Source organism: Panulirus ornatus, chromosome 31 (genome assembly GCF_036320965.1).
Source record: "Panulirus ornatus isolate Po-2019 chromosome 31, ASM3632096v1, whole genome shotgun sequence".
Lineage (NCBI taxonomy): Eukaryota > Metazoa > Arthropoda > Malacostraca > Decapoda > Palinuridae > Panulirus > Panulirus ornatus.
The window spans coordinates 9,020,743-9,036,928 of NC_092254.1; the positions used below are offsets into that span (position 1 = coordinate 9,020,743).

At 46.4% G+C, this 16,186-nt stretch overlaps 1 protein-coding gene across 1 annotated transcript in view; it reads left to right on the forward strand.

Moving 5' to 3' along the window:
* The window catches only part of LOC139758804 (uncharacterized), a 1,625,355-nt gene that overhangs the window by 634,466 nt on the left and 974,703 nt on the right, over positions 1 to 16,186 (forward strand). Inside the window, exon 5 of the mRNA XM_071680623.1 lies at positions 6,793 to 6,899. Coding sequence (XP_071536724.1) covers positions 6,793 to 6,899 — 107 coding nt within the window. The remainder of the gene's footprint in view (positions 1 to 6,792; positions 6,900 to 16,186) is intronic.

The following is a 16,186-nucleotide window of genomic DNA, read 5'->3' on the forward strand; positions in this document are numbered from 1 at the left end:
TACGCCTCGCTTGGTCATACACCCCCCCCCCTTTCCCATCCCCGTCGGCCATTTCTACCTGTTGACGATATACGCCTGTCGGCCATGTTTGCTGGTCGTCGGCTGTGTCTGCCGCCGGTCGGCCATATCTGTCGGTCGGCTGTGTCTGCCATGATAACAGGGTTGTGTGATGTGGATTAGGGGGGGAAGGGAAGTGATGACCCTCCTCCTCCTCCTCCTCCTCCTCCTCCTCCTCCTCCTCCTCCTCCTCCTCCTCTCTCTCTCTCTCTCTCTCTCTCTCTCTCTCTCTCTCTCTCTCTCTCTCTCTCTCTCTCTCTCTCTCTCTCTCTCTCTCTCTGTCCGCTTCAGGAGGCCCTTCAATATTCATGGTGTGTCTGCTTGGCTTCCTCTCCCTCTCCCACCAGCTATTTGTACGTCTTTGTTTCGCGGTTATTATGTTCTTAGCGTCGTTTTCTAACACAGTAATTGCATGCTTACATGCGTAGAAACACACACACACACACACACACACACACACTATTCATACACGCTGTCAAACACACACAGAGGCACGTATATACACATACAAGCATGCATACACGCACACTCGCACTCTTACAAACAGAAATGGAGTGAAATGAATGAAGACATGGTGAGTGCAGAGAGCATAAAGAAATTCAAACAATAGTGACATTAAAGAGTGTTCAAGATCTGGGGGCCCCCACTAGTATGACTACCGTCCCTTAGAGTATAGATAGGTACTCCATACTCCCATGCGAAGGTATAGACACCCAGATATATATGTACATACATACGTAGCTACACATCTGTTGATTTATAATCGTGCTTTTGTTGGTAGTGAATTAGAATGCCCACGTTTGTGGCCAAGAAATTATTGTTGTTCCTGTTCATTTTTTTTTTTAGGTAGAACACTTTAATAACAGAGCCAAGAAATCCTGATTCATTATCGATGCAAAGGCACAGACATAGGCACGAAGAACATCCTGTCGTTCCTATTCTACCAAAAGATGATATTCCTAGTGGCATTATTAATACCTTAGCATATTGTTTTTCTTTTTTTTTTACTTTTTGATTGGACACAACGTTTGAAATCACCGTCTTTTTGAACTTTTACTTTTTTTAAAGTAATGTTGGACGGGTATGTAAGCATTCCATGTAGATGTTGTCAGACAGCAAAGTGATTAGAAGTGAGTTTGAATCGAGTGAGGTGAAGTATTAGGAGTGGATGTGAGGCAGCTGTTCCCTTCTGACACACGAGGACGTCACTACACACAGATGTGAACGGGCCAGGGGCTAAGATTATGATAGATGTTCTTGTCAGATTGAACAGACTGGTTGTGGTGCCTGGTTCTGATCACAGGACGTAGTGCACTGAAGCTTATAAGAGTGTTTCAAATCAGACGACGTGTCGGTCAATTATTCTCATGATGGACCAAATGCAGGAAAAGAGGGTCGGTGACCCCTCCCTGGCTGACCCACTTGGGGTCAGGTCAGAGGCAATATTCCACAGTTATTGGTGGGTGGGTGGGTCAGGCGAAGACTCTTTGTATCAGGGTTCCCACGGGTCAGGGGAAAAGTCAGGGAAATTTTTGCGGTCGGTCTGTGAGAAAATGGAGAAATTACAAGAGGTCGCAAGATTATGAAATCTGTGTGCCAGCACACACACTTACACACACACACACACACACACACACACACACACACACACACACACACACACACATAACGCAGTAGCTAAGGTCGTTTACTTCACCCGTGAACACATGATAAAGAGTAATTTTGTGTAGATTATACAGTATAGCCGTATTTTCAGAGATTTCAATTGACCGGCGAATTCCTGTGTGGCCATGTGAAAAAGTTCGAATCCCTTTTGGAGACACGTAAACCCAGTGATATATTTTTTGTGTGACCCGGAACCTGAAATAGCCATGCGAATAACGATATCTTTAATTTTCAAGAGATCTGTACAAGGTTGATTCTGTGAAGTCTTTGGTTCAGATGGTCAAGACACAGATATATGTGGGATAAAGATAGTCTTGTCTCTTCCCCCCCCCAAAAAAAAAAAAAACACTTAATTATAAGTAGTCTTTGCAGCAGAACAGGATAGTTAAGAAGACACAAGCAGGGGAAAACAGATCTGTCATCTGCAAGTTCTTGGAAGGAAGGAAGGAAAGAATTCAGTCGGCCTTTATTTTTTTATTTTATTTTTTTTTTTTTTTTGCTGCATGTGTACATAACTTCCGGAGGGATGACCCTTGTATCCTCGTGCGAGATGACTGTTCTGCCTCAGATACAAGATTGCCGACTCAAAACCCCGACAAAGCATCTGGGAAGTCTGGGGCCATCTTGAATAAACCTCTGCAGTACAAATGGATGGCAGTTGGGGAAAATGTGACTGTATGCTCCCGTTGTTTAAACTCTTTATCCAAGAGAGGGTAGAACTTTCTTGTGAAGGAGTTTAAGACCTCTAATTTAAGGACACATGCCTTTGGGGGAGTTTGCATTATAATACACCTCGTGAGAGGGACTTCTTCGAAGAACCTCTGGGGTGGTGCCATGGCGATGTTGATCCTGCTTCATAGGTATCCTTGTGCTGAAGTAGGATTTCCAGGAGAGAAGGATACCATAGCGAACGACGTGACCAAGGAGGCGCAAACTGCCAACAAGGTTGTGCGTGAGACTCCCAGAGATGCTGAATGTGATTTGGCAATAGCGGGGAGAGGATGCTTGCTATGTGCAGAAATGGTTAGAGGAAATACCCACTACGTCGAGACAGAGAAGAGAGTTCCATGTGAAAAAGGGGGAGAGAAATGAAGGGACTATCCTAAAGAAGAGGAAGCCCCCTATCAGCCACAGAAGGACTGTCAAAAGAAGCTGTTGGCCTCATTGTACAGGGCGAGAAGAAGACAAGAAATGGATCCGTTATAAGAGTCATGCCCACTGAGAGACAAAGCTGGACGAGAAGACGAGAAAGTTAAACATGCTAATGAGGAAACTGGAGACACTCGCGGAGCATCTGAACTAAAGTCTAAACTTGTGTGTGGAGGAGGATGAGATTTGGTCTTGAGGTACCTTGCTCAGATTATGAGCGGGATGTGGCTGAGATAAAGGTAGAGGAGGGGGTGGAAAGGCTTCTACAGGAAGGTGGAAGGCTTCTACAGGAAGGGGGAAGGCTTCTACAGGAAGGGGGAAGGCTTCTACAGGAAGGGAGAAGGCTTCTACAGGAAGGGAGAAGGCTTCTACAGGAAGGGGGAAGGCTTGCTTCTACAGGAACGGCCGCACGACGTACAGCATTAGCCACGAGTCGCGTCGTTATAAGCGTACGAATTGTGCACGTAACTTAGGTTTACGTTCGCGCTATCTGCTGGAATGCGTCTTCAGCTTTAGGCCTGTTCGTAGAACCGCGTTACGTATGCACAACGTTATTTTTTTCTGTTCTTTTCTTTTATCATGTGTGTGTGTGTGTGTGTGTGTGTGTGTGTGTGTGTGTGATGAGGAAGCGTGCTTTTATCTGAATAGGCACAATGCATACAGTATTAACATCTTATGTCTGCTCGATTTAATTATAGTTCTGAATCTTATTTTTTTTTTTATTTCTTTCTTTTCCTCCGCGCGGTGCAGACTAATTTGCATGGTCTGAAAAAGATCCTCTAAAGCTCGTGAATTTATGACTCTCCACAGTATAGCTGTTTCATGAAATTCATTCCGCTGTACAGGGCTGCCATTTTCTGTTGTAAATTATTTACGCATCATGTTTGAAAGCAATGATAATATGTATGTGAGTGAAACCCATTGCCGAATAACACGTTCGCGTTGCAGTAAACATCATTCATGATTTGAACTTTGATATTTTGGAGTCCCTTAATCTTTCATTGATATATGAATTGCAGTAACTACACTTTTAAGTTTATATTTTTGTTTTAATTTCCTGAAATTAAGAAAGGAAGAAAAAAGTGGAGGCTTGGCTAGACTGTAAGGACAGATGAGGGAAGGGCCCACTGTGAATTTGCTGTTTTTTATATCTATTCAGAGCGTTGTATTTGCAGCTGTAGAGCTAGAATTCCTCTATAGGTTGTTAACCAAAATTCAAAGTGTGTAAATGCTTTACCGAGTGTGTTAAAAAAAAAAAATGGTCATGTTACTTTCATTTTTGGTCAGAGAGAGACTAATTTTTTGGTGATTTTAAATCGGCATCTCTGAGGAGGAACTCTGTTATTCCTTTTGTTACATAAGTTCATCCACAAAGAGTTCATTGTCGCTCTCGTTTACCGTAAGTAAGAATGCCACACGAAGCAGACAGTGAACCACTCGTATTGAGAAAGTGAGGAAATTTCTATCCTGTTCTCATCTCCTGCAGATTAAACGCTCCTCGAAGAGGTCTTGAGAAAGCAAGCGGAGGCTTAGAATGATGTTCCTTCCATTTTTACCCTGTGCGTTATATAGAACATTTCACTGTCTTCTTGTTCATGACGAATGCAACTGTTCAGAAGACATTGTCCCCCTTCGCTCCTCTCATCTCATAAGTTCGCCAAGCCTGTCGCACCTCTAGTATTATAAGACGACTGATCATTCTCTCGCTAAGGTATATGCAACACGAGAGAGACAGATAGATAGATAGATAGATAGATAGAGAGAGAGAGAGAGAGAGAGAGAGAGAGAGAGAGAGAGAGAGAGAGAGAGAGAGATTGGAGAATAAACCCGTAAATCAGACTGCATACCGAATACAAGACTCAGTCAGGCATTGATTTAACATGGCAGAGGTGCGTTAGGAATGATGGGGGCTGGATGGCCCCGCCTTTATTAAGAGCACTGCTGGAGGAATGGTGTCCAGTCATCACAGAAGAAAAAATAACGACGAGAGGTTTTGGTGTCCAGTCTGTCCAGTCACAGAAGAAAAAACGACGAGAGGTTTTGGTGTCCAGTCACAGAAGAAAAAACGACGAGAGGTTTTGGTGTCCAGACACAGAAGAAAAAGCGACGAGAGGTTGGTTTTGGCGGAGATAAACTTTTTTTTTTTTCTTAAAGATGGTGAAGGAAAGTCAATGCAGCAGTAATACGGCTTAGATCACTTTGCTACCTCCCTGCTTGCTCTGCGCTGACAGAGTTGTAATCAAGTGAGAGAAATGTAGATTGAGACGGTCCGTGATCTTCATAACCACCTCATCGACTCGGTTAATCGTCCACTGCTCATGTTGAGCTCTGAAAGCTGTTAGTTAGTAGTCTCTATGGCTTGCGGCGAGACACGAGAGATGCATGCATGATGATGTGCACCGTTACATTACTAGATAACTTAGTCCCTAATCTCTATACATTTCTTTTTTTCCATACTATTCGCCATTTCCCGCATTAGCGAGGTAGCATTAAGAACAGAGGACTGAGCCTTTGAGGGAATATCCTCAATTGGCCCCCCCTTCTCTGTTCCTTCTTTTGGAAAATTAAAAACGAGAGGGGAGGATTTCCAGCCCCATCCCCGCTCCCTTCTCTTTTAGTCGCCTTCTACGACACGCAGAGAATACGTGGGAAGTATTCTTTCTCCCCCATCCCCAGGGATAGCTCTATACAATATTGCTGAATATTAAGAAGCCCAAACTTACAACATAATGCTGGTGGTAATGACTGTATCATGGCATGCAATTCTGCAAAGTAATGTCATTATTATTATTAGTGGAAGTAATGGTAGTAGTATTTTTAATTTATTTCAATTTTTTCTTTCTTTTTTTCTATTTGTAACTCTTTGAGGGACACCGGGTCAAGAAAGTGTGCCCGTCTTTTCATATACTGTGTTCATGATATCAATCTTGCATCTTTTGTTCAAATGTTTCTTGCGCATGTGTAGCCCATGTGTGTATCATACACCAAGTTTATATTATGTACCATCTGCTTGTTTCCCCACGTTGGTCTGTACTTTACAGAACGTCCTTTTCTTCTTCTTCTTCTTCTTCTTCTTCTTCTTCTTCTTCTTCAGTGGAGAGGCGCCAATGTAGACGTTCTGCTGTGAAGTACGTGTTAACCCAGCCCAGGGCATCACAACCACACCCTCATGCTCTGTGCGTCGGCACTACTCTCTTGTATTCCGGCCACTGCATTGTGGGCACTACATGTTTTCCACAACATCTTCGTTAGTAATCGTTAGGCCACAACAGGTCACACACACACACACACACACACACACACACACACACACACACACACACACACACACACACACCTTGACGCTTCTGCCAATACACCATCGACAACACAGTAATTATACCTTCGCCAGGACATCTCTGCCATTATACCTATTGCACAGCTTCTCTGGGTTGCAGACTTCACCCTCACTGCATCCCGAACCACACACACACACACACACACACACACACACACACACACACACACACACACACACACACACACACCATTAAACCCAACACCTCATCAGTACATCCTGCAGAGCAAACCCCTGCCACACCCCCCCCCCCACACACACACAGACACACACACACACACACACACACACACATCCTCGACACAGCACCCAGCACACACCACCGGTACACCCACTTCACACACGCCCTCTCCATTACAATCATAGACTACACCTCTGTCGCAACCCTTCTTACACCCTCACCACTGAATCCAGCACACCTCACCAGTACACCCTGCAGACTATACACACCTCTCAACCGCATCTCAACCTTTACTCGCACTCTTCCCACTCTGCTACACCTCGCACACCACAACGCCCTCTCCCCCACAGTACACCTTCGCCTCATACAGCCATGGTGGTAACCCTTGCTTCCTCCTCCGCAGGCCCGGTTGTGTCGCGGGTGTACGACTTCGCCTTCAACGACACCGTCAGGGTCGAGGTGCACAACGACGCCTTGGACGCGTACGCTTCCTCCCATCCACGACCACAGGTCAGTACAGCGCAGTTCAGTCGTCTTGGGTCGTGCCTCCTCCTCCTGCTACTACTTGGCAAGAATTTGAACTTGGGGGGTCGTGAGTTCCAGTGGTATGCACATCTTTGTAATACCTTCAAGTGATCACTAAGATACGAATGATACAAATGAGAGAGAGAGAGAGAGAGAGAGAGAGAGAGAGAGAGAGAGAGAGAGAGAGAGAGAGAGAGAGAGAGAGAGAGAGAGAGAGGAAACCTACGTTTGAGTCCATCCACGCCCTCGTGCCGACACGAACAGGTCGTCCTGAGGTGCCATATTTGGCGTGGTCTTGGGTAAGCCGGCCACCTTGCTTGAACGGCCCTGCTACGCATTGACAAGGCACTCCGTCATATGCAGGCTGGTTGTACTTGGTTCCCTCCTTCCCTTCCTGCTTCACAGTGGCTGTAGATGGGTTTGAGGTGTGTGTGTGTGTGGAAAGGCATGCCCGAAACCTTTTGACCTGTTGTCTTCATCTTCAGGGTCACATTATATGTCATACCGTAAGAGATAAATGATTTTCCTTTTCCAGGCCAACTCCTTTGACCAGTTCGCTAACCTCTCGAAGTCATGTTAGGTCATTGTCTGAGGGGAAATGTATGATCGTTCGTCAAGAAAATAACAGAATGCATGGGATGTTAACAACCCTTCGCTACTGAGCGAAACTGATGACGTGTTGACTGATTCGTAATAGGATACAGCATTTTCAATTGTGTGATTGGGCAGTGTTATGACAACGGGACTGCCCTCCCTCCTTTCCTTCTCTTCTTTCCCAGATTTCCCTCCGGTCCTAACTGCACTCCCAAGAGCCCTCCAATACACCTCTCCCAAATTCTCCTGTTCCTCAAAACACCTCTCCCCCCTCTCCAAGCAACAAAGCGAGAACTTCGCAGCTTAATCTTCTGCCACCTCAGGTGTATGACTGTATAAGCATAACGGCGGCTAGGCCACCGCTCAGTATACGGAAGGTATATACCGGCTCGCACTGACGTACTGTATTGTCTTGAGAATAATATGGCGAGCAGGGGAGGGAGGCAGGGGTGAGGAGGGAGACTACTTTATGTGTGAGGTATATTGGCACATTTTCCGGGAGAATTTCCCGACGGGCTTTGAGAGACGGCCTTAATAACCTGCCACTCAAACTCCCACTCTCCACACCTTGTGATTCGCCCCCCTCCTCTCTCTCTCTCTCTCTCTCTCTCTCTCTCTCTCTCTCTCTCTCTCTCTCTCTCTCTCTCTCTCTCTCTCTCTCTCTCTCTCATCTGCTGTAGCGTGCTTATTAATGACAGCTCTGTGCTGTCTTGCGTGCCCGTTGGCCGGGGTGTGCCCTCGAACGTGCTCACTTCCTGTAAAGTATATACTCCCTGTAGCATGCACAAGCGTCGTGGCGATGTGGATCTGTCGCCAGCGAGGTTGTTTACCGCGTTCTCCGGCGCGTTCACAGTCACAACAGCAGCAGCAGCGTTGAGCGCGAGCGTGCTCAGTGAGTGTGGCGTGTTCTGCAGTGAGCTCCGTCACTGCGGCGTTTGCTCTCGTTAGCGATCAGTGAGTGGATCGTGTTCTCCAGCGTTCTCCGTGGTAGTAACATGCTCTTGAGCGCTCTCCGTGAGTGTAGCGCGTTCATCCGCGGGTTCAGTCACCGTAGCGTTGTTCTCCAGCGAACCCAGTGAGCGTTGCGTGCTTCCCCAACGTGCTCAGCCGCTGTATGGTGCTATGTAGCGTCATGATGAAGTAATATGATGGGCGAGTGCTGAACACAGTCACCTGCTTGGACTGGTTAGCTCCGTGGGCTTGGTGTCCCGACGACTAGTTAGCCCCCAACTCACCGTCGCCCTAACTTCCTATGTACGATGCCAGATGGACCATTGGATTTCTGTCCTCAGCTTCCTGTCTGCCGCATCTGTGCTCGGTGCAGTGCGCACTTTGAAGAGCTCATGTATTCTTTTGCCCTCCTTTACCCGAAACCTCAGACTAAGTTCACCTGACAAAATACCTCGGCTGAATTTCACGCTTCACCCACTATTTAACATGCCTGTCAGTCCCAAGATAATTAGGTTTAGCCTCGGAAAACTGAAGATTCAATCTTGCAGTGCGCACTTCACGTATCCGAGTCTGTGAAGGCACTAACTGAAGCCGCAGGAGTCGTCACTGGAACGCGTCAGTGCAGCCCTTATGATGCAGTGGTTAAACCTCAGGATTGATTAAGAATACCGTGGAATACAGCACATGAACCTGTGCCCTCGGCTTAACACGAGAATCATTCTTGCAGACCTCAGAATACGTCAAATAAGCCTCCGTTCCCATTTCAAACCTCACAATACTCCGTCAGTGGAACCTAAAAATCACGGCAGACTCCAATGTATACCAATTAAACCACGGAATGCGTCAATTAAACGCCGGAATACATCATTTAGACACGGGAATACGTCAGTCGAACTCCAGAATACTTCAATTAAACTTAAGAACATGCCAGTTAAACCTTAGAATACGTCATTTAGGTCTTCAAATGCACCCATGAACCTAATCCTTGAGCAATAACCTGAGAATCAGGGCCTCAGTCGGCGGACGACGCAAATACAATACGGCGGAGCGGGTCCGCTCCGCCTTGATGGATTGGATGTCCTCGACTGTGTAATAGGATTACTGGGCTCGCGAGGACACATCTGCCACACCTGCTGCAACGGTGCCACACCTGCTCTGAGAGGCCGGATGAGGCTATACGAGACCACATCTCCACATGCGAGGCCAGCTGTATGCCGCGCGAGGCCACATGTCACTTCCGACCGCATCTCTTACGTGCAAGAGCACATATGCCACGCGAGGCCTCGTGTAATGCACGAGATCTCATCTGTTACCCCGACCAGAGGAAGCCCACCACATAACCACATCTTTCATAGAACACACGCTTGCCACAGCTAACATTTGCCACACACACACACACACACACACACACACACACGCACACACACACACACACACACACACACACACACACACACGGCCACATCCCACACGCACAAGACCACCGTACACGAGAACAGATTAAACATGTGAAGCCACACTTCCCACACCGGCGCGGCGCCTGGCCACATCTAACGCTAAAAAAAAGTCACCTGCTCCACACACACACACACACACACACACACACACACACACACACACACACGCGCGCGCGCGCGCGCGCGACCACTTACGTACGAGAGCACATTATACATGTGAAGCCACACATCCCACACCGGCGCCTGGGCACATATGTTAACCTGCTTAAGGAACTAATCGCTTATTGCGCTGATCCTCTGCGTGAGTGCCAGCCAAGTGGCTTAGTATTATCTCTGGCGGCCGGTGTGGAGGGGAGAGAGAGAGAGAGAGTGGGGAGAGTGGAGAGTGAAATAGGGTAGTAATCAGGATGAAAGATTAGGCTGGAAGAGGTAGAGAGAGAAGGGGAGGGGGGGAGGGTGCAGAAATAAGGGTGATGAAGGCAGGAGGGAGGATGAAAAGGTACGTAGAGGAACGGAGGTGGATGAAAGTGTTAGAAAGGGCGAAGAATATATTAGGGTCAAGCCTTGCAATGGGAGAAGAGGACAGAGAGAAGAGAAAATATATGTGGTATGAAGGAGTGAGTGAAGAGGCGTTAGGCTGAGGTCTGGAGAGCAGGGAGTTGGGCAGATTTCTCCAGCCGGTGGAGAGGGAACAGTTCGCTTGCAAAGACCTTCATAAATGTATGCATAGATTCGCCAGGTCCAAGCTCGGCACGGAGAGGTGGGGTGGGGGCTCTTGCTGGTGACAGCTCGATCTCTGGTTTACCATTACTGTTACAGTTCGTGTGTGTGTGTGTGTGTGTGTGTGTGTGTGTGGTGTTTCTGAGTGCATGGGCATATTTACGTGGTTGTGTGTGTAGTATGTAATGTGTCGTATTATATGTCTTGAAACTCTTCATAATGCTCGTGAGTTACACCAGTCAAAAACCATGCATTCCAGCAGTGACCACTGCAGCATTATATCAGAGTAAGCCCTTTTGGCTGTATAGAAAATCAAGTGTTGTTAAATCAAAAGGAGATGTAAAGGTTTAGAAGTTAAGAATGATAGGGAGAGTAAAGCGTCTACATGGTGTTGGTGGCTGAGATGAAAGTGGGATGCCCCATAGCCTGAAGTGAGAAAGAGGATCAACAGAACAATAAAAGAACATCCAGTAGTTCAACATAACAGTTTCTTTACATCTCACGACTGGCAGTCGACTGTAATCTAGAGTGTGTTCGACATGGAAGCAACGACTCTGCTAAAATAAACAAGAATAGAAGTATAACTCAATATTCATGACAGCTCGTTTATTTATGCAAGTATTGATAATAAGTAAATCATGTGATTTAAGCAGAAATGTTATATAAGATTGTAAAAAGATGTATAGATTGTACCAATGTAATAGAATTATGAAGTGAGAGTAATGAAACACAAGGAGAACTGAAAAATGTGAGCAGTAAAACTCATGAAAACCAGATTAGCTACATTGTTTTAATACAACATTTATGAAAGGAAAGAAAACCTTTTTTTTAGATGAGATGTTTTCATGAATTTAGAGTAGTCGAACACACAAGGCTAGAGGCAAATTAGGAGGATACGGGAACACATGAACACCAAGTGCTCTACTGTGGTTGTGAAAGAAGATCAGAAATTACAGATGTATACATTTATGCAGTTTTAGCAGAAACACTTTGATTGATATTCAGTTATTAATTGAATATTATAATTAGGGATGAGGTAAAAGTACTTGCACGGGGTCAAACATGGGTGAGTTAACATCCCTCTGCACAAACATGACGAGGTAAGTTTTCGAGTAGAATGTGAAACGACAATAAATGTGTGTGTGTGTGTGTGTGTGTGTGTGTGTGTGTGTGTGTTGTAACTCTGGTCACTGCAGCTGTGGAAACTTTAGTGGATTAATTATTAATAAAAGAAAATCAACATAGTCGGTAAAATAAAACTGTGAAAAGCGCTTTTATGTGCATGTAAGTTGAAACTGTTAAGAAGTGCTTTTATAAGTGTGGAGGTTCATGTTTCACTTGAACGCGCTGCGCCTGGTTTTGATAAAGAGGAAGGGGGAAGAGGTGGGGGGGGAGTAATGTTGGGGAGGGTTGTGTGTGCATTATCGGACCAGTTTGAATTTGGTTGATGTTGAATAGACGAAGGAAACTTTTATTACCTTGACGTCTTCCGTATCATCATGATACTCAGAACTCGCTGTGATACATTTGAATACTGTTCTGACAGAGAAAGAATACAAAGAACTCTATGTTCATTGCCCAGATACAGTATTTCAGAAGAGAAGGAGGTAAAACTGGTTCACAAGTTATTGACACCCATGCAACCACAGCCTTTGTCTAGTGGGAGGGAGGGAGGCCTTGCTGTTTTAAGCAAAACGTGAGGGAAACAGACCATGTGATCGTCGGACCCAACTTCTGTATTGGTGGAGTGTATTTGCCCTGCAGACCCTGATCCCTGGGGTTAAAAGTTCCTCATCATTGCACAGTTCACAGCTTCGATATATTCTGTCTTCGTTTCAGTGAGCTGTGCCTCAGTTCGATCTGTTCGGTGTATGACTCCGTCCTCAGTTCTATCTGTTCGGTGTATGACTACGGGGAGTGATGGTAATTATAAGTTGCCTGAAGGCTGGTTAGTTTCTTGCTATAGTTTAGAAAGAGTTATTTAGCCTAGAGATGAGCCGAGTGAGTTAAAAGGGTTATAGGTATTTTTTTTTACAATTCATTAACTTCTCATTACTTCCATATTATGTGTAATGTTTTGTTTGCATCAGATTCCTGTCGCATTAGGTAATATTTTCTTTAAACTTGGTAGATTCTCATATCTTGGACGGTACTGTACACCAGAGAGTGAGTGATATTTGGTAATATATAGGTTGCGGGCCCGTGGTGTAGGAACCAGGCCTTGTCTTTGCCGTGCGTTGTTATGCTTACAAGTGATCACGTTTTACAGGTAAATCCAAAAGCCAGTCTTTTTTTGATGTCGTTCCCCTTTTCTTTTCCTCTTCCCGTCCTCTCTCTCTCTCTCTCTCTCTCTCTCTCTCTCTCTCTCTCTCTCTCTCTCTCTCTCTCTCTCTCTCTCACGGACGGCCGGAAGAACCTGCATCATCCGGCATCGGTACTCCCGCCTAATTTTAGTCATGCGATAAAGTTTCGTCGTCCCCCTCCTCCTCCTCCTCCTCCTCAGCCTCCTCCTCCTCCTCAGCACAAGCCCCGTGTGGTCGGCGCGTGACACATTCCCAATAACGGGAGGACACAGTCCCCGTATCGGGAAGGCCGGGCGTCCGTGATTGGCCGCCTCCCTCTCCGCTGAAACTCATCACCGATAATTAAGAGCCTTCAAACTCCCCCACCCCCTCCCTTTTACCCATCCACCCCACCCCACCCACCCACCCCCAACACGCACAGCGAGTGTCTCTTCTTTCACCGTTTACTTTCCGTCCCCTTTTGCGCGTCGCCGATAGGTCGTGACGTGAAATCGTTATAATGGTCATGGCATGGACGAGTGAGAGGTGTTTTTCTTTTCCTTCTCTTCCTGTGTGTTATTTAGATTCTCGTGGACGGGTAATGACGTTGGGGGCGGGGGGGGCGGCGAGACTGTGAAGTAATTATGATAAGGCAAATTTACGGTGCTTGACAGGCAATGTGTGGGCGGCCGGGCTGTGGAGGGGGGCTCCAAAGGCTTCCTTCACAGGCAGCGTCTGGCGGACCGCAACTCTGTGAGAGCCGGTGGGAAACTGGCTCGCCAGAAGGCACAGGGAGGTGCTGACGTGGGTTAGAGTTGGGGTTGTTCAACGGTTGTAAGAGTGCGTGGGTCGAAGAGCGATGGCTTTGTTCAGCGTTGGTCACAACCTGGGTTTAAAGTGTCGAGTCTCGTTCAACGTTTGTGACAGTGCAGGGTGCTTAAGACTTTGGATTGGTCATCACTTGCAACTGTGTGGGTTAAAGGGTTTGGCTTGGTCAGCACTTGTAACAGTGTGGGTTAAAGAGTTTGGACCGTTCACCGTTTGTGAAAGTCTAGGTTAAAGAGCCGGGACTGTTCATGGTTTGGATGGGAAGGGAGCTGGTTGGGTTATGTACCACTTCAGTGTGGGTGAGGGGATGGTTCAGCTATATTAGTGTACGTGATGAGTTAGGTTTTACCGTGTTACTGTATGTTAGGAACTGACTTATCACGTCTACCTGTACCATGTCGCTGTGTGGGATTGCTTACTCTCATCACACTTGCCTTTCTGATCCATCCACACTATTCTGTTGCTCCTCAGACGTCTGCTGACGCAAACAGCCTCGAAAGTGACCTAGTGGTCTGTTGTTATTAGAATTCTTTTGTATTCATTCGTACAGCTTCGTTGTAGATGAAATGCTTGCTTGTGCTCCTTTCGTGTGGGTAGATAAGTTTGTTCGTACTACTGGCGTGTAGGTAATGAGTCAGCTCGTCCTGCTTTCGTGTGGGTGATGTGTTGGCTCGTACCACGTTAGGGAAGATGATGAGTTTACTTCCTCCACGTCCCTGTAAGTGAGGAGTTGGCTTTCTCCCACACTTATGTAGGGAAAGCGAGTTGGCTGTACCGCCTTAGTGTAGGTTGTGAGGGCGGTTTGAACTACTGTAATGTAGGTGATGAGTTCGTATGTACCACAGTTTTGGGGTAAGTGTGCTTTGCACCTGCTAGCGGAAGGACGAGGGGGAGGAAGGGTGTGTGTTTGGCTAATACTAGGTGAGGGATAGAGAGGGGTTGGCTTGAAGCCTGAAGGGAGGAGGAATCGGATTTATGTAGGGTAAAGGGATGAACTGGCCTGTATCACGCAGAGGAGGGGTAAACCTCCAGCTTTTCAGGGGAAGTGGAGTGTTAGCTCGTGCCACTAAGGGGAAGGTTGAGAGGTAGCTTGTGCCGCAAAGGGGGGAGTCGGAGAGTTAGCTCCTGCCATTAAGGGGAGGTGGAGAGTTAGCCTCTCCCATTAGGGGGGAGGTGGACAGTTATCGCCTACCATTAAAGGGAAAGGGGGAGAATTAGCTGGCATCATCAAGGGGAAAGTGTGGACTTAGCTTTTATACCGTAAAACTTAATTTGCACTTTTCATGGTGGGTGAGTATTAATTAGTTCATTGCTTCCGGATTACATTCATATTTGCAGAGGATTATGAAGGGATTTCTTTCCGTTCTCTCTTTAAGAAAACGCTGGACCTCCTTGCCACCCCCTTCCCCTCCAACCACCCATCGCCCTATGTAATCCCAGGGCGCCTGTTAACCTCTGACCCTTGATTAAACCGCGAGGTCAGACATTCTTCAATCACTGAGAGCCACATTGGGAGAGAAAGACACTGCTGGCAGTTTTGTCGTTCACCGTTCCCTACTGAATGTTTAAATATCTTCAGTTTTGCTGTGTATCTTATGATTTTCTGTTCTTGTTGTATGTCATATGTTATATTCGTTTTTCGTTGTATAATTCATTTCCGATTTTTTGCTTTATCGATTAGTTTCAGTTCTTGCTGTATATTCCAATATATTCGACTTTTTGTTGTATATCTTACTCTGTACGATTTTTTTGTTTTGCATTTCATGGCAGTTTTTGGATCATGGTGTTTCGGTTTGTGGGTGCGCGTGGCAGCATCAACCTACGTTGCTGATGGTATGTTGTTGAAGTTATCAGTTTCCTCGCATTCAGTGTTACGTCACGTGTTACGTCACATGATTTGTAACTTTTCTCTCAGAACAGAAAGGGGCGTGATACATTTCTTGCTTGCGTCATGTCCCCGCCCCGACCTCCTGCCGTCAGGATTGGCATATTTGGCAGGCTGCTGTGTTAACCAGGATTCCGATCAGAGGGAGAGAGAGAGAGAGAGAGAGAGAGAGAGAGAGAGAGAGAGAGAGAGAGAGAGAGAGAGAGAGAGAGAGAGAGTTACTAGATAGCTCGCTTATCGACCGATTGATCGGGTCGCGATGGAAATAATCACTTTCATCCAATTAACTTCTTCGTTCTTTCTTTTTTTTTTCTTCTACTCGCGTCACTCCTGCCTGTCGACACACAGATGAATTGAACCTTTTTGGAGAAACTCGATGGCACAGGGACTAAGAGGATATCTGCATGCCGTCACTTCGGAGCTAGAAATTGTCGTGTGCCTCCCGCTGTCTGTGCGCTTCGCCCACACCATCACGGCAGCGTGCGATAGCGGAAGGCGTCTTATAGATTTGAATTTGTGCGTCTTGTACGATCGGTGAACACAGAGACCTGTGGA